Raw genomic sequence first — 23,363 nt, forward strand, 5'->3', positions numbered from 1 at the left:
GACCAGCACGGTTGCTCCAGCGGGCAGCAGTGTGTGGGCCTGCTCTCCATGGCAGAGACAGGGCTGTGAAGCTTGGGTACTGCTCACATTTGGATAATGAAGATATTTTTCATTGTGTTCATTTTAAATGTGAACATTAGAAAAAACTCTGAGCATATAGTCAGAGGAATAGAAGAACTTGCTTGATCCTTCACATTAGTGGTATTTAGTGTTTTTATTTAAAGGCCTCTTAGTCTGTCCCTCTCTTGGCACAACATTTGGCAAATATTTTCTTTCAGAAGATTTACGGATCCTTGAATCCACTTCAGACTTAAAAGTGTATGAAGATGATCATAAAGAGTTAATGATGGCTAACAGCTGTGATGAAGCCGTTAGACATGGCACCTATAGAAATGCACACGTTTTATTTACTACTCTACAACAGTGGGTAAGGAACAATGCATGAGGAAAAGTAGAGAAAACTGTGAGGGTAAATATGCATGACCTCACGTCGTGTTCTTTACATAAACTACTGAATTTCATCAGTCTGATTACAGTTTAGATTTTCTAATACCAACTTATGTTTTCTTTTAAAAAAATTTTATTTTTAGCTTAGAGACTATTCTGTTAATTACTTACTTTTTAGAGACAGGGTCTCTCTCTGTTGCCCAGGCTGGAATGCAGTGGCATAGCTCACCAACCTCAAACTCCTGGGCTCAGGTGACCCTCCTGCCTCAGCCTCCAGGCACATGCCACTGTACCCAGCTAATTTATTTTTTGTAGAGATGGGGTTTCACTTTGTTGCCCAGGCTGGTCTTGAACTCTGGGCCTCCAGCAATCCTACCTCAGCCTCCCAAAGCAGTGGCATTACTGGTTGAGGGTAGTTGTCTAGCTCCTTGGTGTTTGAACAAAGAATTGGACAAAATGCACAAAAAACCAAGGCAGTGAAAGCAGAGATTTATTTTAAAGTATGCTCCACAGGGTGGGAGCTGGCTGAAGCAAGAGGCTCAGGAACACTGGTTCTTCTGGGGTTTATATGCCTTCTAGAGGTTTCCCATTGGTTTCCCATTGGTTCACTCTAGTGGTCCACGACTAGTCTGATTGGTTGTAGGGGGGACCAATCAGAGTTACTTTCATTTTCCAGCTGCCAAGCAGAAAAAGGAGGGGTTATATCTTATATCCAGTCAGGGTGGGTGGGCCTTAGGTTCCCTGCCCCCAGACCCTATTCTCCTACCTCACTGGGGTTACAGGCATGAGTCACCATGCCTGGCCTGTATTTTCTTCTTTAGAATTCTTAAACCAAGCTTATTTTTTTCCAGATTTGGAAGAAAAGTTGAACTCAAGAACCACAATATATACAGTAATATGCAACCAGGCCAGTGCAATTGGGAGCCCTCTAAAAATGTACCTGGCTGGGCACAGTGGCTCGCACTTGTAATCCCTGCCCTTTGAGAGGCTGAGGCGGGTGGATTGCTTGAGCCCAGGAGTTCAAGACCAGCCTGGGCAACTCTGTGAGACACGTCTCTGAAAAAAAAAAAATTAGGCACAGTGGCGCACGCCTGAGGTCCCAGCTACTCGGGAAGCTGTGGTGGGAGGATCACTTGAGCCCAGGAGTTAAAGGTTGCAGGGAGCTGTGATTGAGTCACTGCACTCCAGCGTGGGCAACAGAGTAAGACCCTGTCTCTAAAAAAAGAAAAATAAACACCTAACGTGCATAGAGCTACATGTGTGAGCCTTGCATTGTTCTAGGAGCTCATAGAGATAATTCCTCACTTCATTCAGTCATCTTACAGCTTCCTTTCAAATGAAGGATAGTCTGTCTTAATTGTCATTTAGATGAATAACTGAATAAGGAGGTGCATTCATTCAAGTCTTTTTTTACTTTTTCTAAATAATCGCTTTGCTGACCAAGACACTTTAACTTTTTTGGGAAAGACATTCCAGTGCTATCATTTATGCGTTTTGAGGAGTGAGGAAGGGAAGTTATGATGTGTAGTAGGAAGATGCAGTTTTATTGCAGGGAATGATTTTTTATTGCAGGGAATGATTGGTTCAGTCCTTCCCTTCCATCCAAGATCTGACTGTCTTTTCTTGGGTTATTGCTCCAGATCAGCACCCCTAGTTATCGTTCAAAATGAAAGCTCATCCCTTCTGATTGACTAAGGCCACTTACATCTAAATTTCTTCGTGCCTGTTAGTTACCCTGAGGAGAGCACCACAACCATATGCATGTGATAGCTTAGGCTGTTCTGAATCATGCGTTCCCTCACCAAAGAGAAAAACAAGTGGATGACTTTCCCTTTTCTGTAGCACTCACCCTAGTGAACATAACCTGTCTGCACAGCAAGTCCCTGGGCCTTATCTTGGTACAAACTTGAATTGGTGTTCCTTGTGTCTTTTTCATATTGAATCTCCTTCCGAGGCGAATCACAGGGAAGTCCCTGAATTTCCCCAAAGACTGCTTCTCCAGTTTTCTGTGTTGCATGTGCTACCAAGATCATTTGCTTCCTTTTGGAAGAAGATAATAGAGCCTTAGAATTTAGGTGCAGAAAGAACCTTAGTGGTCCCTTGATCAGCTGCCACCTTTTATAGATGAGATCCAAAAAGGCACTAACATGGCTTGGCTGCTGAATAAAAATAGATCTGCAGCTCAGGCATGCTGGCTCCTCCCAGTCCCGTGATCTTTCCTCTTTTTCACATGTGTTTTCTCCGTACAAGCGTCTGTTGGGAGGATTCTCAAGAGGCGCACAAGGTCGGCGTACTGGCTCTGGCGCTGCCGGTGAATAAGGTGGTTACCGCATCAGCCCCGGCTTGGTTCCTCCACGGCCCCCACCACTGCCACTCAGTGCCCACACACATTCCTACTCCACTTTAGCTACTCCTGCAGATGCTCCCATCTTCCTTCACAGCGAAGCTCCTGGTTAACTACATCTTTCCATCTGCTAGAATCTCTATGGCACCAAATAAGTGTCAGTTCTGGAAAAAGCCACCTTTTCCCCGCTTCCTACAAGTGTCTGCTTGGTGAGCTGGCTGCACGTGCAGGCAGCGCAGCCTGCCGAGAGGCTTTCCATGACGGAAACTGACTCGGCCCCTTGCAAGCCCATGTCTTCCTTTTATGGCCTTCACTCTTGCCCTGTGCTCCACTGTGGGTGGAGCAGCATCTGGCAGATGATCAGGGCTGCCTGACCCAACAGGTTAAGAAAAGCAAACAAGTCTGTGAGGACCAATTCGTCAGCCGGCAGCCTCCCTTTGTGGAAGGTGAGGCACCATCCTTGAGACAACTAACCTAGTAGAAAAAGAATTTCTGAAACCCAGACCTTAAGCCAGATTCCCTGAAGTGGGGATGACCTGGGGATAAACCACAGGGCAAAGGGACTGCTTTTTCCTCCTGAAGAGAGAGTATCACCTCATCTGAATGGCTTTTTGACCCAGAAAAATCTAAAGAACAGCATGCCTCCTGTTTTACGGCAGGTCTTGTTCTTGGAATTTTGGTCTGCATTTCCGCTCACCCAATATTGCACGGCTCCCATGTTAATGACCCTTTCCTACATCCACCCACTTAAAGTTGTAACGCAGTCCTGCATCCAGTGCCCTCAGCTGTGTCCCTGAGCTGTTAAGCTGAATTTCTGTGCCAACTGACAAATACCGAGTGCCTACTCTGGGGAAGCCTCTGTGACTGTTCCAGACAGAAGATGACAAAGTTCTAAGTGCATAGTGTACAAAAAGACACTAACCTCATGCCCGCTGGCTTGATCTCAACAGTTAAGCAAAATCAGCAGAAGGGGACTTTTGCTTTATTTAGTTTGATGGCTTCCTTTCTACCAGCTTATAGAATATTATCTGCTTCTAGGTTGCTAAATATCAATATAAAGCATATTATTCCAGTAAGTGCCAATGCAGTTGTTAGATGCTGGCGCTGAAGTTAGTGCTCACTGCATTCTCTCTTGTTGGCTGTCTACTTGAGTCACCGATTGGCACAGCCAGAGCTATAACCAGTCTGTGAGGATTGATTTGCCCTGACTTGTATCGTCATGTGTGGTTTATAAGGTCTGCCAGATTGGCTTATAGTCACAACCAGCATGTCCTAAGCAAAATGAAACTATATGAACAAAAATCAGCTCTCATTTCACTGCTAGACTTTGGTGTTTTCTTTAAGAAGTAGCCTTGTTAATGCTTAGTTTTGCCTTGGGGGCCTTAATGTGTCATTAACTGCCTGGAAATACCTTTCATTTAAAAAAGTATACTTTAGTACCTAATGTTCAATTTAGTATCGATCTGGATATTTTAGCAAATTTTGACTTTTCAAAGACAAAGTTTCTGTCTTGTAATGTTTCTTGGGCCGGCTCTACTGCCTTTCATCTAAAACTCACTACAGTTCACTGGGCCGTTTGGTAACAGGGTAACCTGGACATAATTAGGTGCTTGATTGACAAAAGAGTTACCAGTACCAGAAATCAGGTTCTATTTTAACCCCATCATTTCCAATTGATTCTTTTTCTCTCCACCATTATTCACTGTCTCTCAAGTGTTAGCACTCTGAGTTGTTGAACGGAGGTTTGTATGCTGCGCAGAGCCTTGTCGCATTGCCCCAGCAAGCTTCTTATTGGCATGTGGCCACTCTAAATTGTGCTCCAGGATCTGCTATGGGTCCATGCTTGCAGGAGAAACAGCTGTGTAGAATTTCCTATTGGCATTTCATTTGTGGGTTTAGAACTCGGTTGCTTATTTCATATTATCTCCTTTTTCAGTCCTTCAAGGTACATTTTTCCAACTTCTCTAATGAATTATTACATTTCTGAGTAGCTGATATGTTTTTATCTTATCTAAGCAGTATATTTATAATTCCTTCTTTGCATTGGCTAATCTGATTAGTAGTTCAGAACCCAATTTTCAGATTGTCTATAGCAAACTGTGAAGAACTGTGCTGTCAAGTAGAAATAGAATATAAGCCACATATGTAATTTAAACTTTTCTAATACCACAGTAAAAACTATAAAAGAGGAGGAAATGGAAAATTAGTAAAAAAAAAAAAAAAAAAATTCTTTTTGAGACAGAGTCTCATTCTGATGCCCAGGCTGGAGTGCAGTGGCGCAGTCTCAGCTCACTGCACCCTCCACCTCCTGGGTTCTAGTGATTCTTGGCCTCAGCTTCCTGAGTAGCTGGGACTACAGGCACGCACCACCACACTCGACTAATTTTTGTATTTTGAGTAGAGATGGAGTTTCACCATGTTGGCCAGACTGGTCTTGAACTCCTGACCTCAAGTCATCCATCCACCTTGGCCTCCCAAAGTGCTGCAATTACAGGCATGAGCCACCGCGCCCAGCCTAACATTTTAATAATTATATCTAATCCAGTATACCTAAAAGATTACTTTAATCAGCTCCCAAAATAGGTAAGTCTGTTATCCATCAGTAAAAAAATCAATATAAAAATATTACATTCCCTTTTTTGTACTAAGTCTTCATTTCAGACTAACACCATTCAAGTTCAGGTGCTCCCTAGATGTGGCTGTGGCTGCGGCTGCCAGATGGTAGCGTGCAGGACAGTGAGAGCTGATAGCCTCCCGAGGGTACGAGCCTTCACTTGGCCTTTATTTCTTCCTCCTGTATTTTCCCTTCTTAACATTCTCACTTGTGCACATGCCACAAGATTAAAAACAGGTATCTTTGTAAGCCACTCTGAAGGAAGCCGTTTTGAAACAAGACACTGCATAAATGAATAAAAGTGTTTTTTCCAAAGGAGCCTGTGAAGGGCTGGATGGATGTGCAAATGCGGGCACACTGATTTGTAGGATGCCAGGAGAAGGGAATTTTGTTTTTTTTCTGTTTTCTATTATTTTGTGTGGAGCCAAGCTGCTTATTGGTGTCTGGGCAGATTTTGAGCCTACACATCATAAATTATTCATTTTTCTTAAACTCAGGAGGAGAGGAAGACACAGGAAAAACTGGGACCTCCCACAGTTAATTTGAAGATTTTTTATTTTTTAAGAGAGGATTTTAGGTTTGTTAGGGATTGTCCTAAATTGACTGGTGTCCCAGATTTCTAACTTGGTGACCTGACACTTAGGAAGTTTCGTTCTAAATGCACATGAGAATTAATTGAAGGGTCTCACCCATCACTTACCTGCCACCTGCTAGACAGTATGTGGGCTTTCTCCTGAACCCAGAGCCATGGGAAGGAGGCCGTCAGGGAGTCTGCACGTCAGACTCCTTAGAAAGCTGGTGTATGTGCTAACAAGTGAGGCACAAGAATGCAAGAAAGACTTTTGTCGTGGAAGAATTCTGTGTTGTTTTAGTGATTAAATGTATTTAGCACTTTAGTTGGTATAAATGGATGCTTTGAAGGTACTTAAATTCTTTTTTCTTTTTTTTTAACCCTACTTTCAAGCTACCAAGTTAGAGATACTTAAATTCAATAGTGACAGATTCCCTTTTCCTTAACTCCCACTAAAATATTTACAGTCTTTTCAGGGTTTTTTGAAAAATAAAAACATGTTTCTGTATATGGAGAGATATAAAGACCGTATTAAAAAAATTGAATCAGTGGAGGGGAAAAAATGTTAGCTAGAATCCCAGAGCAATTGTTTCTACTGTTGTATATCTTTGTAGTCCTTTCTGTAAAATACACAGAGGATTTTGTAGATGGTTTCCTTTCAACATTGTACTTATTTTTTAGTAGAAAATAAAGTAAGCTTTAAGTAGTCCATTTTGAATTTTATACAAACAATAAACTAGGTGTAAGTGGATGGTTCTTTTGAAAGAAGTTGGAGGAAACCTCATAAAAAATCATCTCTGTATTATTTGATGTAAATATGCATGTTTCATGGATTCTTTTCTATTTAGAAAAACATCAGTGGTCTATTGAAGTCTACTTACTGGCATTGTCTGTTACTTTAGACATCTTCGTTTTCTTGCATGGGAGGAATTGTTTTTCTTCATGCAAAAAAATCTGTCTCAATAGAAATTATTACATCAAATCTACACTGTCCCCCGCCCATTCCCCATCACACTCACACACAGACACACATGGTAAGTACTAAGAAGGTTGCTGTGTGTACAGAGATGTCTCCAAAGGTTCCTTTACCCTCTTTGCCTTTTCTATATTTTCTTTTCTGTTTTGTCTGTACAATTATGTTGGTAATAATTTGCTTTGCTGATTATACTGTAATAACAGGGTGAAGCAGAAAGAGACTGTGATAACAAGAAAATCAGACTGGAGAAGGAAATCAAATCACAGTCGTCTTCATCTTCATCCTCCCACAAAGAATCTTCTAAAACAAAGTGAGTATAGAGATTAGCAACCACCTAATCTACGGTGATCAACACTTCTTGGGTCTTGACATAGCAAAGAAATTTTTCTTCTGCAGTAGAATCAGTGGATTAATAAACTCAAGCTCATTTGGACAGTGTATTAAGTTTGTTTTTGTTTCTTGCATCCATGAGGACCTTACAGGAATTAACAGTTCATGTGGTTGCCAATTTAGATTTATCAGAAACATTTTCACTATGGACAATTTCTTTAGACATCTGGATTTTTTTTTCCCTGAGGGAAAGTAAGAAAGGTACCCTTATTTCTACTTTGCAGAATTGGAAACAAACACACAGAGAAAATGACTTGTCCAAAGTCAGAGAATTCTTACTGTGTGTTGGAGCCAGCATTTGGACTCCGGGAGCCTGTGTTCAGTGCTCCTTCTTTTAGAGATGACTAAGAATCTGTCGGGCCACTCAGTGTCTGTTGTTGGGAACAGGGGTGTCAGGTGAGAAGTGGTAGTGCCAGGAAGACGTAAATATAACAAGCAGCTATTATTTACTGTGATTTACTCAAGAAATTGCTTCAAAAAATATATTGGCAAAAACAAGTGCATAGTTGTCACCGTGTGGGAACCGACAGAGGTGGGGAAGGCTCAGATGTGGAGGGTGTGGGTCCACTCGTCTTCTTGTCAGGGAAAGGCACCGGTTGGGAAGCAGCTGAAGCAGGCGTTCGGAATGGTTGGGGAAAGTCAGGACCACTGGCAGACTCTGCAAGCTTAGAAACTGTACAGCTTCATTTAGCACTAATGGGTAGGGCTAGATTTTTGAAATGCCTCAAAAAGTCCCTGAAATTTGGCCTGTTTACACAGTTTCATGCTTTGTGATACCCTACTCTTTTGTGCCAGCAGCCAGTTTGTAACTAAACAACGAAGCCGCTTGATGCGTACTTTGCCTCCTCTTAGTTTTACGTGATGTTTCACTCCAGGCCCTCCAGGCCCTCCTCACAGTCCTCAAAGAAGGAAATGCTCCCCCCGCCACCCGTGTCCTCATCCTCCCAGAAGCCAGCCAAGCCTGCACTTAAGAGGTCAAGGCGGGAAGCAGACACCTGTGGCCAGGACCCTCCCAAAAGTGCCAGCAGTACCAAGAGCAACCACAAAGACTCTTCCATTCCCAAGCAGAAAAGAGTAGACGGGAAGGGCTCCAGAAGCTCCTCGGAGCACAAGGTGAGCAGGGGCGGCGGTCACTCTGTAAGATGGGATGCATTGCTGTACCTTTACGTTCCCAAAGAAGACAAGTTGCTAATGATGGCACTTCAGAACTGTCCATTGCTTTTAATGAGGCAACTGTTTGTGTTTAAAATGCTACTTTTTGGAGGGAGAGTAAAAGGTAGTTAATAATACACAAAGATTTAGGTGTCGATTTATGCTTCTTACAGTGATTTCAGAGGTGAAAAATCAAAATAGATTTTTGTGCTAGTTTTTGATAGGGTGTTTTACAGTAAGAAATAGTTACCCTGTGTAGTCCTGCTTTGAATATTTGATCTCAGATACTTTCATTCTTGGTTATAATGGGGAAAAAATGATCCACTTTCTCAAATAAAAGTTCCTCTCTTCCTGTTAATCTGGGTGGAGTGGGGTGGTGTGTTTGGATTGACTAAGAGAAAGTGTTATGTGTGGCTTTGTGAGTTCTCTGATCTCTTGGACATTCTAGGCTTTTTGAGTCCCCAGTACAATCAGAACCACCGCTTCAGTTGAATCTGTAGCTGAGGAAGTGTTTAGCCAGGGTAGATTGTGCATTGTTTGATTTACTCTTTTTTGAAACTACTATTTTGGGCTATTTAAGAGGAATGGTACTTTTAGGACAGTGGTCTTAAATGTTAGAGTGTAATCTGTATATTGATTTTTTTTTTTGAAGGGTTCTTCCGGAGATACTGCAAATCCTTTTCCAGTGCCTTCTTTGCCAAATGGTAACTCTAAACCAGGGAAGCCTCAAGTGAAGTTTGACAAGTAAGACTTCAGATGATTTCTTCTTCCTCTGTTTTGTTTTGTTTTGTCTCTCCCCCCCCCCCCCCCCCCCCCCCAAGATAGAGTCTCACTCTGTCACCCAGGCTGGAGTATAGTGGCATGATCTTGGCTCACTGCAACCTCCACCTCCCGGGTTCAAGTGATTCTCCTGCCTTAGCCTCCCAAGTAGTTGGGACTACAGGCATGAGCCATCATGCCTGGCTGACTTTTTTTGTATTTTTAGTAGAGACGGGTTTCATCATGTTGGTCAGGCTGGTCTCGAACTCCTGACCTCAAATGATCCGCCTGCCTCAGCCTCCCCAAGTGCTGGGATTACAGGCGTGAGCCACTGCACCCAGCCACTTCTTGCTCTTTCTTCCTCCATTTCCTCCTCCCCTCCTTATTTCCACTTCTCCTTTGTTTACCCTCTCTCCTCCCCTTGCTGTCCTCCCATCCTTTTTCACTCTTGGTCTTAAGTTATCTTGCCCTGGTCTAGTAATTTTTGGCTCATATGACCTGTCCCTGGTTTTTCCTCTTTTTCAGACAACAAGCAGACCTTCACATGAGGGAGGCAAAAAAGATGAAGCAGAAAGCAGAGTTAATGGTTAGTATTGGTCCTTTATCTCTTTGGTAGAATGTTTTCTGATAGTAAAAAAAATTTTTGGTAGTCTCCATTCTGCCGTATTCCATATCACTCAGCGTATGTGCGGTGGAAGGAGGGGGTGCAGCAGGTGCAGGAGAAAGGAGTGTATGGGCCCTACCATTGGCCACAACATATGCACGCAGCAAAATCAGGACCTTAATGATTAAGGGGTAGGTGGTTCTTGGTGGTGTTATTTTCTTTGGCTCCATTGATTCAGTCTGATCATGGGCAGATATACAAAGGACCTAGTCACAAGTTTTGTATCTAAGTAAGTCAAAGTTAATCTACCTGCTGGTGATTTAATGCATAGGTGCCTTTTTATTCCACTGCATCAATTCTTTGGATGTGAAAAATGAGTCCTGCTGTTGAAACTCAGTCAACGTGTGTTCCCTCTAAAACATTTCACAAGGCAGGAAGCCTGTTTACATTCCAAAATTATCTTAAAGCCTTCAGAGGCTGACCTGAAGGAAGAGTTGAGCTAGGCTATTAGATGAGATTTTAAGATGAAGGTAATGATTATACTGTTGGTAAACATGCTTTAAAAACATGAATTATCTTTACTTATTGACTTTTGGACTTTCTAAAAGGTGGTGGTTTTGTAGTTAATTGTGTACATAATTATGCTTTTACATCACTACTGCAATAATGAGATAATGTTTGCCCTTTGTCATATTTAGGTATCCAAGACTCTGGGGCTTTTGCTTATGTAGTGAGTTCCTAAACCTAAATCCCCACAAATGCAAAAATGCAAAAACCTCCCTGGAAAGCCATATGTTGAACTTTGGTACACAGAGGAAGGGCATGAGTTGCCTTTTTTGGTTCACATGCAAACCTAACTACACATTTCAGACACCCACAGGGGTCTGAATCAGATTGATTCATGGTGGCCCGGCCCGCAAGATCCTGGCCTGGTGCTCTTCAACCCTAATCTGCAGACCTGTATCTCTTCTGAGACCCTTTCATCAGATACCCTTGCATTAGGCAAAATGTTGATTCCTTACCATGCTCAATTCTGTAAGATAGTCAAAGACAAGCCTCTCTAGCCCTGTTCCTAAAACTGTGCTGTACCAGGGTGACCTAAGTCAATTAAGAATCTGAGATTGTGCCAAGCAATGGTTTCAGCAGCTTCCATTTTTCCAAGGTTATTACTGGAACTGTATGAATCTTTGGAGTTTTGGAAAGAGTAAAATATTTTGCACTGTCAGCCAGTTATCTAAAACTTATCTTGACATTGGATACTTTCAGTACTAGATTTCTCGTTATTCAAAGGAGTAATATTCATACTCTAAGGAACTTTGTTTTTAATCTATTCATATGCATACATTCTTTCTCCTTACCTAAGGTGACTGTACATCCCAGTGTGCCAGGACAGTCCTGGTTTATGCCTGTTTCATCCCAGTTTGATAAATAATTATATCCCATTTCACTCTTAAAATATGCCAGCTTGGACAATAAGCCCCTATGGCCACCCACTCCATAATATTCTCCCTTAATAGCATAATGTTTCAAAGATGTGCAATTGGTGTTCCAAATAGTTACCTATCCAACTGAGTAGAAAGGGATGTATTTCTTCTCTACGTTATCTTCAACTGATGAGTGCTGAGGGAAACTACTTTAACAATGTTTCAGGAGATACATGGAATCACAGAAATATGGACATTATTGGCCTTATGATATACTTATCTAAAGGAAATGGATATTGACAAATTGCTACACAGTATTGTAGTTTAGTTTATTTCTAGCCTAAAGCCAATATTAACTTTGGAAATCCCATGAAAGAGATGGTGTTGAATAAGTATATTTGGAGAATTCAGTTCCATCAGTGAAGCAAACCGGTCATGCCAAATACTGCTGATTAATTGGGGAATACTCATTTGATTTTTGTTCTGTCACTAATCTGAGCCTCGGTTCTCTAGAAAAAGTATTTTTTGATTAAGTTACCTTTTAAAATAAAAAATGCTAGAATAATTGAATATTCTGAAATATACATGTATACTACATGTATATATGTATAGCAGCCTAGTTCATTCTGCTACTGGTAAAACATGAGAACCGTATGCACTAAAGTCATTCTGTTGTCAGCTCACTGGGAGAAGCGTTGTTTCCGCCCTGTGTAGAGTGCAGCAGCATGCCTAAGTAGCATGACAGCCCATACCGCTCTCATTGCCGACGTGTCTCCAGCTCCTTGTATTCCACTTACATCTTTACTATTTTCTTTCTTCTTTTTTTTTTTTTTTTGAGCCAGAGTCTTGCTCTGTCACCCAGGCTGGAGTGCAGTGGCATGATCTCGGCTCACTGTAACCTCCGCCTCCCATATTCAAGCGATTCTCCTGCCTCAGCCTCCCAAGTAGCTGGGATTACAGGCCTGCTGCCACACCTGGCTAATTTTTATATTTTCAGTAGAGATGGGATTTTGCCGTGTTGGCCAGGCTGGTCTCAAACTCCTGACCTCAAGTGATCCACTCGCCTCGGCCTCCCAAAGTGCTGGGATTACAGGCGTGAGCCACCATGCCCGGCCCCTATTTTCATTCTTTCCTTTTGAACATATCAGATACAAAGCAGAAATTACAAATGCTAATCAGTTGCTCTCAATGTGCAGTACATATGCCACATGTAGAGAGAAAGACAGTTGCATCACACTGTCATCAGCTGCACTTGCCATATGCCACTTAGAAGCGTGCTATGTGACAAAGTGTGTATTCAGGGTGTAGGGTGACCACCAATATCTGATTTTGTTCATAGTTCTACATTCCCTTTAAGGGACTCTGAAATGTTACCCCTGTTGGCCTCGGGGGATGGCTTTGTGCACTAAAGCAGATGTCAAAGGAGATTAATCTATTGGGCTGTAAAATGCATAAAACAATTATTGTTGGCTATTATGTCTAACATGCTCATAAACCATGATGAGTGTTTTCTTTTTAATAAACTTCAGCACGCACAAAGAAATATGCGTCTGCATTACTCCAGACATGTGGAATAATCTGTTTCTCAAGAAAGTTATAGAATGAGTAATTTGACACTGATAACAAGGAGACTGTGTACTTACTGCCTTAGTTTGGATATGTGCTTTCATAAGGCTTTGAGAGCATGGTCTTAATACAGGATCATTTTCTTTTTCCTAATGAATTTTTGCTAAAATAGTTTTCAGCAGGTCACAGCTGACAGGCTTTGGTTATCATTTTTAGTTCATTCATCCTCACACTTCTCCCTGGCCATAATTAAACTAAGACAGTGGAGGAAAGTCACACTAAAGAATGTGGGTGAGAAACTAAATCAAGGTTTGTCTTCAGCCTAACAATGACCACGTTCTTCTCCTGCAGACGGACAAGGTTGGAAAGGCTTTTAAGTACCTGGAAGCCGTCTTGTCCTTCATTGAGTGTGGAATTGCCACAGAGTCTGAAAGCCAGGCATCCAAGTCAGCTTACTCTGTCTACTCAGAAACTGTAGATCTCATTAAGTAAGTGCCGAGTCATTGTGCTTTCCTCTTAAGTCCTTTTCTTTCCTCACCTTTATTGTTTTAATCCATTTGAACCTTAGTGTGAAGATGGCTCAATAAAGAGGAGCCTTAAAAAAGTTATTAGTCTAAGAACTAGTTTTTGTCCTGAAGTTGCGTTCTAGATGAAGTGCTAGCACAGAATAACTGGGTCCAACTGCATCATTTTGCTAAGTGTGCCAAGAAGTGCCAAAGCTTTCAGGGAGGTTGGTTTTTCCAGTTTAGCTTTTTTATCAAGTGTCCTCTCCTCTCAGTTTAAGCCTCTACTTTGTTTACTTACCTACATTTCAACAGGGGACTCAGTAAGGACACAACTTTACTTGGTTTCAAGAGGTAGACAAGCCACACAAGAGACGTGTACTCACCTAGTTTTCTCAATGGCCTGGATTGTTGCTCTAAAGCCTTGGGTTTTTTAATTTTTTTCCTGTGATGCTCTCATCTCTTCTTCAGGAAAAGTCAATATAAAATGGAAACAAGCATAATAAGTTGTATTTGTGTCTGCCTTTGTTTAAAACCTGATGTACTTTTATATTTTCCTATAGATTCATAATGTCATTAAAATCCTTCTCAGATGCCACAGCGCCAACACAAGAGAAAATATTTGCTGTTTTATGGTGTGTATTTTCCTTTGTCTAAATAGTACTAAATTTGTTTTTGCATCTGTTGATGTTACAAAAAGATTTTGAAATTTGTTTTCTTAATGTGAAAATTATGAAAAGCAAGTCAGTACTTTGGTCAAAAGGTTAATCCCTCACTGATAGTAATTCTTACAAAATGGTATCTGCTGCCATTTTTCTGATGGCTTGGTAAATGCTTTGGTCTTGTGATATAAATTATATCCTTGTGTTTTCTACCAGCATTTACTTTTGGGATAGTATGAACAGAGCAGTAAGATACTTTACATACTAACTCACACAGGTGAGGAAAACCTGGTGTGTTCATTAGGCTATAAAAGGTTAGATGGCTGCTTTTCTGTAGTATGATAGTCACGTGCAGTTTCACTTCTGTCTTTGTTCATAGCATGCGTTGCCAGTCCATTTTGAACATGGCGATGTTTCGTTGTAAAAAAGACATAGCAATAAAGTATTCTCGTACTCTTAATAAACACTTCGAGAGTTCTTCCAAAGTCGCCCAGGCACCTTCTCCATGCATTGCAAGGTAACTCTAAGTCTAATATAAATAATTTCCAGAACTGAGTCATTTCTTTATTTACTTCTTGCTTTTGCAACCATTTGTATGCTTACATATGTCACTTTGCCTTTTCAAAAATTGTTGGCTTCATCTGTTTGCTGGTTGCTCCTAAATTTAAATTATTAGCATATTTCTACCTTTTTGAGAAATAGTTATAAATCAAGGTTTTTGCTGATTGGAAAACATAAAAAAGTAATTGCAAAGAATATAGAATTGAAATTTTTGAGCTTTGAGGTTTTTGTTTGTTTCTTTGTTTGTTTGTTTTTTGAGACAGAGTCTTGCTCTGTCTCCCAGGCTGGAATGCAGTGCTGCAATCTTGGCTCACTGCAACCTCCACCTCCCAGGTTCAAGCGATTCTCCTGCCTCAGCCTCCCGAGTAGCTGGGATTACAGGCCTGCGCCACCACCATGCCCAGCTAATTTTTGTATTTTTAGTAGAGATGGGGTTTCACCACACTGGCCAGATTGGTATTGAACTTGTCACCTCAAATGATCTGCCTGCCTTGGCCTCCCAAAGTGCGGGGATGCCACAGGCGTGAGCCACCGCACCTGGCCGAGCTTTGAGGATCTTTAGATAAGCCTAAGAACACAAAACAAGAGGCGGAGCCAACAGAACCAGAGCCAGAGTCCTTTCTCTCTCTGTATGTATGGACATAGCTTCTTGGCATTTCAGTAAACAAGAAATTTCCAGAGCCATATGCCACACCAGTAATGCTAAGAATGAAAATGATTATCTTTAGCAAAATTCTTTTCCCCATTTTGTGAACTAAAATTGTTCATGTATGCTGTAAGTTAATAGAAAAAAAGAATCCTTGTACAAGTGTTTTTAAAATGAAGCTGGAATTTTCTTCCCTGTAGTCCTTGCCTAGTATTTTTTAATTTGGTCATACTCCTTGTGAAGTTCCTAGTTCTGATAAGTTTTGCTATTTTAAGAATATCACTTACATGACTGCCCTATTTCTAGCACATTCAAAAGAAGAGACTCCCATATGGCCTCTCTTAAAAAAGAAAGTCCTGATTAAGAAGCAACTTCATATTACCTCTGAAGATTTTCATGGCTGCTGCATTGAGATATTATTCTAAGCTAATAGATTGTCAATCACATTATTTACATAACTCCTTCAATCATTTGTCCATCCAGTATATACTGAGCACCTTCTTCATACCAAGCCTTGTTTTAGGTACTGGGGATACAGCAGACAAGAACCACTGCCCTCATGGAGCTTTCACTCTACTCCTTGCAAATGTACATTCTGCTAGGTCCGTGCAGCCCAAACGGCAGGTGTAACATCATGAGGCTACTGCCGCTGAACCATCTTTCCATTTTATATTCATTAACTCTTTTTTATTTAATCCACATTGAGTCACATGTTAACTTGCAGGTCCAGATATTCAGCCAAGAGTGGAGTAAAGAGGAGATAGAGTCTTCTGATGCATGATACTTAATATTAGTTCATTCATTGGCTCAGCAAGTATTTATCAGGAGCCTACTTTTAGCACCTATTGTGCTAAGTGCTAGTAATGCAAAAATTAGTGAGACATTATTTCTGCTGTGGCCCAGGAAAAGGAATAAACAGTAGATAAATGTAAGAAAAGAGAGATGTTCAAGTGGTGGCAGAAAGGAAGCTGTGGATATATCCAGGGTATCCACAGTGTCTAAAAGAATGCATGGTACAGAGCAGGTGCTCAGTTAGTGTTTACTGAGAGAATGAAAGGATGAAATACAGGTGGGTGCACACACATACATACATATGCATACATTACATACATAAAGTATTGTCTTACTAGGAGATTCCAGGCAGAGGAAGTAGACTATGCGAATGGCATGGGAAAGCATATTTGGAATACAGATTAGCCCAGCAGGGTGTCTCGTTGACCTTGTAGGAGTGACTTTAGCAGTGGTTATCATTTTGGCAGGTGTGTAGTGAAACTTTGTGTCTTGGACTGTAGTTCCAGACACGTAAATCTGTGATCCAGGGGTCTACTGGTGACTGACTGACCAGTTATCTTTTCTCTTCCACCTCCCAGAAGCACAGGCACACCATCCCCTCTTTCCCCAATGCCTTCTCCTGCCAGCTCCGTAGGGTCCCAGTCAAGTGCTGGCAGTGTGGGGAGCAGTGGGGTGGCTGCCACTATCAGCACCCCAGTCACCATCCAGAATATGACATCTTCCTATGTCACCATCACATCCCATGTTCTTACTGCCTTTGACCTTTGGGAACAGGCCGAGGCCCTCACAAGGAAGAATAAAGGTAAATAAATGGCTTTGTGGTGGTAATTACTGGGGTGTTTGCATTGGGAGGAATAAACATTGGTTTATATTTTAAGTTCAGTTTCTTGGAGAAAAGGAGATGTGTAGCTGTTTTACTTTAATTATATTTTCTCTATTCTGCCTCAAAACCTAGTTGCAATTATTCCTTGAGCACTGTGGCATGGAGCTGAATTTCTGTGGCTAGATCTTAGCAAAACCAAAATACAAGTGGCTTTAGCACCTTGCCCCTTCTGAAGTTCTGCTGTCATTATTTCAGCCTGAGCTGAAATGCTAGCTGAAAGGCAAGGCAAATGAAGAAGAGGAGTCACTGGCTGTTCCTAGGCTCAGCACATTGGAGATACAAAGTAGCATAACCCAAATACTGAGATTATTTGTTTTTAGTATATGTTAAGAAAGATAGTAGCTATAGTACGAGAGATACAGCGTAGTAAACATTATTGAGACTTGTTTGGGGAAGAAGACCCTTGGAGAAATGCAAGGTTCAGGAGAGTTGGAGCCAGCTGGCTGTAACCACTTACTTTCGACATAGCCTCTTAGGGCCTTATCTGTCTTATCAAACTGATAATGCTTTTAACTTTTTTTTTTTTCATTAATGCATCCTTTGAGGCAAAGGTATAAATTTGGTGTTTTCCAAGTGCCAGCCATTGTGCTAAGCATTATGGATTCAGCTCTAAAGCAAACCTGGTTTGTAGTCTAGTGGAGAATTAGCAAGCAATTACAGTAGATTGTGATTTTTTTGATGTGATTAAGTGCAGAATATTGTGGGGACGTACCTTCTGGAACCTTAAATTTTTGTTTCCATTTTAATTTTTGTGTGTGCTTGTGTGTTTACTTGTTTTTGTTTTGTTTTGTTTTCTTTTTGCAGAATTCTTTGCTCGGCTCAGCACAAATGTGTGCACCTTGGCCCTCAACAGCAGTTTGGTGGACCTGGTGCACTATACACGACAGGGTTTTCAGCAGCTACAAGAATTAACCAAAACACCTTAATGGAGCCCCAGGTTGATTCAATGCCTTGGGAACTATTTTTGCACATTGGAAGCCTCAAAAACAGTCCAGACGTTTGTTTCATCAGGACACCAAACTCTAAAAAAGAAGCACCACGAGATGGCCAGGACATTTGTCCACTTAAACTCTCAACAACGGTGTGATCATTGGTTGGACACTATGGTTATGCAGAAGCAGAGATGAGGAGGCTGGCCCCAGAGATGATCTTGCCCTTCCTAACTAAAGGACAGAAGTGCAATGTAGCTTAAATGGGTGTATGAATGGTCTAGAAACATTTCTGTTTTTTTTTTTAAACCAGCAGGATACAAGTTGCAAATGAAATGAGGAGAAACAGTTTCAACTCTGAAAGTGAATTTCATGTCATCTCAGTAGCCACACTAGTCCATTCCCAGAAGGAAATTTTTTTTTTTTAACAATGACTTTTGGTAAAGGGTTTTGTGGATGATTTTTTTTTCTTTTGAGTTTTGGGAGAAATATTTGTTTAATAACTTCTAATGGCCATCTGTAAACCATAAGTAATGAAGGACTCCACTGTGCCCCACTTTCTGCCAATGAACAGTGGCTTGATAATACCAAGTATTGTTGTAATTTATAAAATTGAAGGCAACCCCCGCTCCTGCCGCCCCCCATCTCCCCATTGCCTAGAGCGCTGCACATTGACCCCAGCTCTGACTTCTCATTACTGTGCTGAAAGTCAGCCCACGTTGGAGCGGCGAGGAGGAGCCACAGCACATGGGGTGCCACCTCGAGGTCTGCACAGGAGTACTTGGCGCTGCCATTTCCTACCCCTGCCATTTCCCACCCCTGCTTCAGCGAAAGGGACTCTCTAACAGGGCAGTCACTGTTGACTCTATTCTGAATTTCCTACCTTGGGGAAGAAGGGAACCAACATTTATACCTGACCAGATGGCTAAAGTGCTTTTAAAGTTTTAAGTAGAGCTGGAATTTGAGGTGCTGATCTGTGGTCTACAGTTATGTGGTAACTCATGTTGTCCAACCAACTCAGAGTTTCGTCAGTGAACAAGAAAAATGAAACTGCTTCTTAGAGAGGCTATATTTTTCTGCTACAAATATTTTATATTTATAGCAAAACTAGACTTTTCAGAGTCCTTGATTGTCTAGGGGAAGTTAACTCCCTGAGAGGATGTAGAGATTTGGGGTGGTTGATTAGACTTTTGAAAAACTCATCACCACATGCCTTCACTCCCGAGTGTTCTCAGCTAGATTTGATTTGGTTGAGGAGGAACTGTGGCCCTCCGTAAGTTATTGCCATAGTGTATGCATTAAACCAAGTCCATTTTGAATGACCTAAAATGAAGTAACACAATCAGAAATCCCATGTGCCCATAAGCACAGATTTTTCTTTCTCATTGAAACTTTAAAGGTTATTATTGGAAACATTACTTTGAGTGCAGTGTTTTTAAAAGCCAATTCTTTTTTATCCCTTTTAGAAGTAGAATTTGCACACTTACTACAATTGAGGAGTGCCATCTCTATAACTTTTTCTCTGCCTTTGTCCCATTCTGCCCCTCTACATGTTTCCTACCAAGCATGTTTCACATTTTCCTATTAGTGGAGGAGGGAGAACCATATTTATTTATAATGAAGACATCTAAGATCCCTATGATGAATGCAGGAACTCTCTTGGTAGTTTGTAAATCACAAAGGGATGTGTCGAGGGATGGGAGCGATGCTTATCTCTCACAGTGTGAGTGGTCTGTGTGAGGCTGTTCCTTCAGTTTCTTCTCCAGACTGTTCTTTGGTTGTCACTAAGTCAGAGGTCTGGTCCCTCATGTTTAGGTGAAAGCCAGAGAATGACAGCTGTAGTCATATCTGAGCATAAGACCTTGATGTGTGATTCCTGATGACCGGTTTCATTTATTCATGTTATAAAGCAAAGCCCTGGTCCTTTTTAAACTACTAGTTTTAAAAACCTGTGTTAAATGAACAGTAATTGCCTAATAGGTTTTGTGTGTTTGTAGCATTGTGTGTCCATCTGTTATATGTAAAGGACAAGGCACCAGAATCAGGCTTTATTTCGATACTGAAGATGTTATTTAACATCTTTCTTTTTTCCTTACTCCCTTAGCCATCCCCTCCCCTTTTGTCCTATCATTCCCTAGAACAAGCCACCTGTCAATTGTGAAGGGTTGTGTTCTTTATGGCAGGTTCTATGCAGATTGTGCCAGAGCATGTGCGTGTTCTGTTGGCAAGCCACAGTGCTCCCTTGACTGAAGACATTTCCAGGTAGATTTCTCAGCCAGCTCTAAAACAGATTGCTTTTTCAGTGGCCTTACTCTTTGTGCGTTTTTTTTTTTTTTCCCTGAACTTGATATAAAGATTTTATTTGTCCCTTGAAAAAGTAACAAATGTGCATAGATCAATTTGTACTACTTTGGTCATTGGATATTTCTGATCCTTATTGCATTGTACCTAAAGGAGAGTAACTAATGGTAACCTTTTTAATAGAGTATGTGAAAGGTAGTGGCTGATGAATCCTTAATGTTCATACGGTCTTTTTGCTGTTACAGTTGTATATAGAAGTCTAAAGGATTTTTAAAATGATTTGCACTTTTTCACTGCATGCTTACAATTCCCAAAGGCAAAATCTGTACTGAGGTAGATCATTTGAAAGGGCTAGATTATAAAATTAAGCCTTAGAATATGCAAAGTTCTTATAACAATAATAGTACACACTTCAGAGTAAGACAAATGCAAAGCATCTTAAGGAGTGAAAATAGAGTGTAAATCTTGCCTTTGGCACTACAAGGTGTGTGTGTGTGTGTGTGTGTGTGTCTTTAGTAGGAAATGGAAGAACACTGTTTTATTTTTTAAAGTGTTTAATGTTTCTGTCCTTTCTGTGAATTATTGAATTTAAGAGCCCTGCTAAATAATGAAAAAACACTTTACTAAAATTTATCAAATTATACTGTTCGGATTGTGAAAACATTGGCCACCTAGTAGTGGTGAGGAGTGGGAGGGCCCAGCAAGCATTTATCAGAAATAGAATCACAATAGGAGGAGAATTTGACTGTCTGATATTATGATTTGATTACAATACTGAATGGGAAAAGTATCTAATATTTTGTAACAAAAAGACCTTCATATTATCTGTTTTGACCAAAATATGTAGCTATTTCCCTTAGACAGATTGGACTGCACTTATCTCCCTTGTCCTGTATCCTTTAATTTCAGGTCTCAGGATGTTTAGAAAGCTAAAACCCCCTACCCCTTTCTGGCTGAAAACTTGCCTTGTTTGGTATCTTACACATTAATGTTACTAGCATCAGGAGCTTACTGTTTTATTATGATTCATCTTCAGTAATTTTTAGAAGCAAGAAGAAAGCCATTGTGTCCTCTACAATTAACAAAACTGTTATCTCTGATGTACAAAGGGATATAAATACATACACTTAAACAGAGAAAAAGAGGTTGATTGAATTGTGCCTTTGAGTGAACCCAGTTTTTAAATACCACTGTGTTTGTTTCGCCATGGCTTCAGGGATGCTACATGGCTCTTGCACCTTTTACTCCTCTGCTTTATGAAGTTTGAGTTGTATTTGTGCATCTTAAAGTAGGTTGAGGCTTGAGGCTGGGCTTTTGGGTTTTTTTGTTTTGTTTTGTTTTGTTTTCTTGTACTTAAACCTACTTGCTTCCTACCACAGATTCTTTATTTTCCCAAACACTACAAAAAAAACTTTTAAAACTTTGCCATTTCATCTGTTTACATTCTTTGCCACTGAGTAGCAGTATTTAAATCTTGCAAGAATATTTTGTGCTTTCTTTAGAAACACAAGAGTATAGATTTTTCTCACTGAAAAGTGAGAGTTATGCATTGCAGCCATGAAGGGATGCTAGGATCAATTATGGCAGTACCTTTTTTCCCCTCCTGTTCTTGAGCCAGTTGTCTCTTTTGTTTTGGGTCCCACTTAGGATTAATGGATGTAAGGTATTTTCCTGTGCCTTTATTTTGTGTCATTCTATTGGAAGGAGGTGTAATGGCAAAATAGCATCTTGTTGGGGGTTTTCCTTCAAACACTGCAAGTGGTATTGCCAACATGTGAACCTCAAATATGCAATCCAGTTGTGTTGGTTTCTCGGTGACTTGGAGTGTTCATCTCTTCATGAATTGTGAGCACTGACCATGTTCTTCAGTTCTTAATTATGGTGAGTTGACAAATACCAACTACTGCTTTTCTTTAGGTGGCTATAAATTTCTTACTGTCAGGAGGAAATGACATTATATTCTGTTCCACTGAACGTCAAAGATCAACAGGCACTGTACTGGGTAGAGAAGTGCCTATACTTCTCTACCTAAGAGGGCAGGAGGGAAACCCTACAGCTCCTTGTGAGCCTATATATTAGTATATCGGCCTGGAGAGGACAAGGGAATAAGACCACTCATAGTGAGGCTGGCCAAGCTGCAATGGTCGGACCAGGCAGTGGCTGACCTAAGGAAGACAACTTGCTTTGCTTAAAAGTAGATTTTTTAAGCAATGCTTAACACAGGCAGTATTCACCTTTGTTCAGGCCATCGACATGTATTGTTAAAATTACTGCATATCCCCCTCAGATATCAAGTATACACTGTTCATGTTGGGGTTGTGTGTGTGTGTGTGTGTGTGTGTGTATGTGTGTATGTACGCACGCATATGTCCCAAATCTTGTTTTAATTTTTTTTTTTCTGAATGTGATCATGTTTTGGATGATACCTGAGCAGGGTTGCCTTTTTTTTATTTATTACCATTATATATTATATTATATTATATTATATATTTTTTGCTTTCTTATAACTTTGGAGGAAAGTCAAATCTTGGTATTATTAAAATTGTTTTAAAAAGGAGTAAATTTTCCAGTTGATAAATGAAAATCACTGGCCTATGTTTAATAAGTTTTTCTTTAATTACTCTGGAATAACGTGCCAGCTATCATCAACACAATGATTTTGTACATAGGGTAGGGAAGCAGTGATGCTCTCAATGGGAAGATGTGCAACACAAATTAAGGGGAACTCCATGTATTTTACCTACTTCAGCAACGGAACTGCAACTTGGGGCTTTGTGAATAAAATTTAGCTGCCTTGTATAGTCGTTTGAAAGAATATGTGATCTGTGAGAGAATTATAGTTTTTTTTAGAAGAAAAATCTGCAAAAGATCTTTCCAAAGACAATGTGCCACAGATCTTTTGTTCCCTGTAATGAGGATTAATTGCTGTTTAAACAAAAATGTAATTGTTCATCTTTAAATTCTTTCCTTTTCATAAGAGGATCAAGCTGTAAAAAAACAAAAAAATTAATAAAAATTTCGAGAAATCATTGGGGTTGAATCCATGCTTTCTCTTTACCTGAATACAGTAATTCCTAATACCATTATGTGAAATTGCCATCTATAGCCAAGGAGTTTCATGTGAGCAATGTGTCCTTATTCGCAATATTTATTGCTGGAATGGAGAAAGAACTGTGTTCAGAAGGCAGCTTATCCTTCTGTTCAGTTGATCTCGCTAAGATCATAATCGGACACAAATT

General features: G+C 40.6%; 1 protein-coding gene across 7 annotated transcripts in view; it reads left to right on the top strand.

Annotated features, from left to right (window-relative positions):
- Positions 1–23,153, top strand: part of AFF1 (ALF transcription elongation factor 1) — a 204,555-nt gene extending 181,402 nt beyond the window's left edge. For 6 of the 7 annotated variants that reach the window (XM_004039081.5, XM_019025474.4, XM_055384613.2 and 3 more), the window contains 9 exons: positions 7,156–7,262; positions 8,218–8,455; positions 9,147–9,238; positions 9,779–9,839; positions 13,199–13,335; positions 13,914–13,985; positions 14,392–14,529; positions 16,590–16,813; positions 17,699–23,153. In XM_004039081.5, coding sequence (XP_004039129.4) covers positions 7,156–7,262; positions 8,218–8,455; positions 9,147–9,238; positions 9,779–9,839; positions 13,199–13,335; positions 13,914–13,985; positions 14,392–14,529; positions 16,590–16,813; positions 17,699–17,820 — 1,191 coding nt within the window. In that variant the 3' untranslated portion in view covers positions 17,821–23,153. Of the gene's footprint in view, positions 1–7,155; positions 7,263–8,217; positions 8,456–9,146; positions 9,239–9,778; positions 9,840–13,198; positions 13,336–13,913; positions 13,986–14,391; positions 14,530–16,589; positions 16,814–17,698 lie in introns of those variants that run through there. The other variant, XM_055384615.2, reaches the window with a different exon arrangement.
- The last annotated feature ends 210 nt before the right edge of the window (positions 23,154–23,363 follow it).

The sequence above is a fragment of the Gorilla gorilla genome, chromosome 3, assembly GCF_029281585.2.
Source record: "Gorilla gorilla gorilla isolate KB3781 chromosome 3, NHGRI_mGorGor1-v2.1_pri, whole genome shotgun sequence".
In the NCBI taxonomy this organism is placed as follows: domain Eukaryota; kingdom Metazoa; phylum Chordata; class Mammalia; order Primates; family Hominidae; genus Gorilla; species Gorilla gorilla.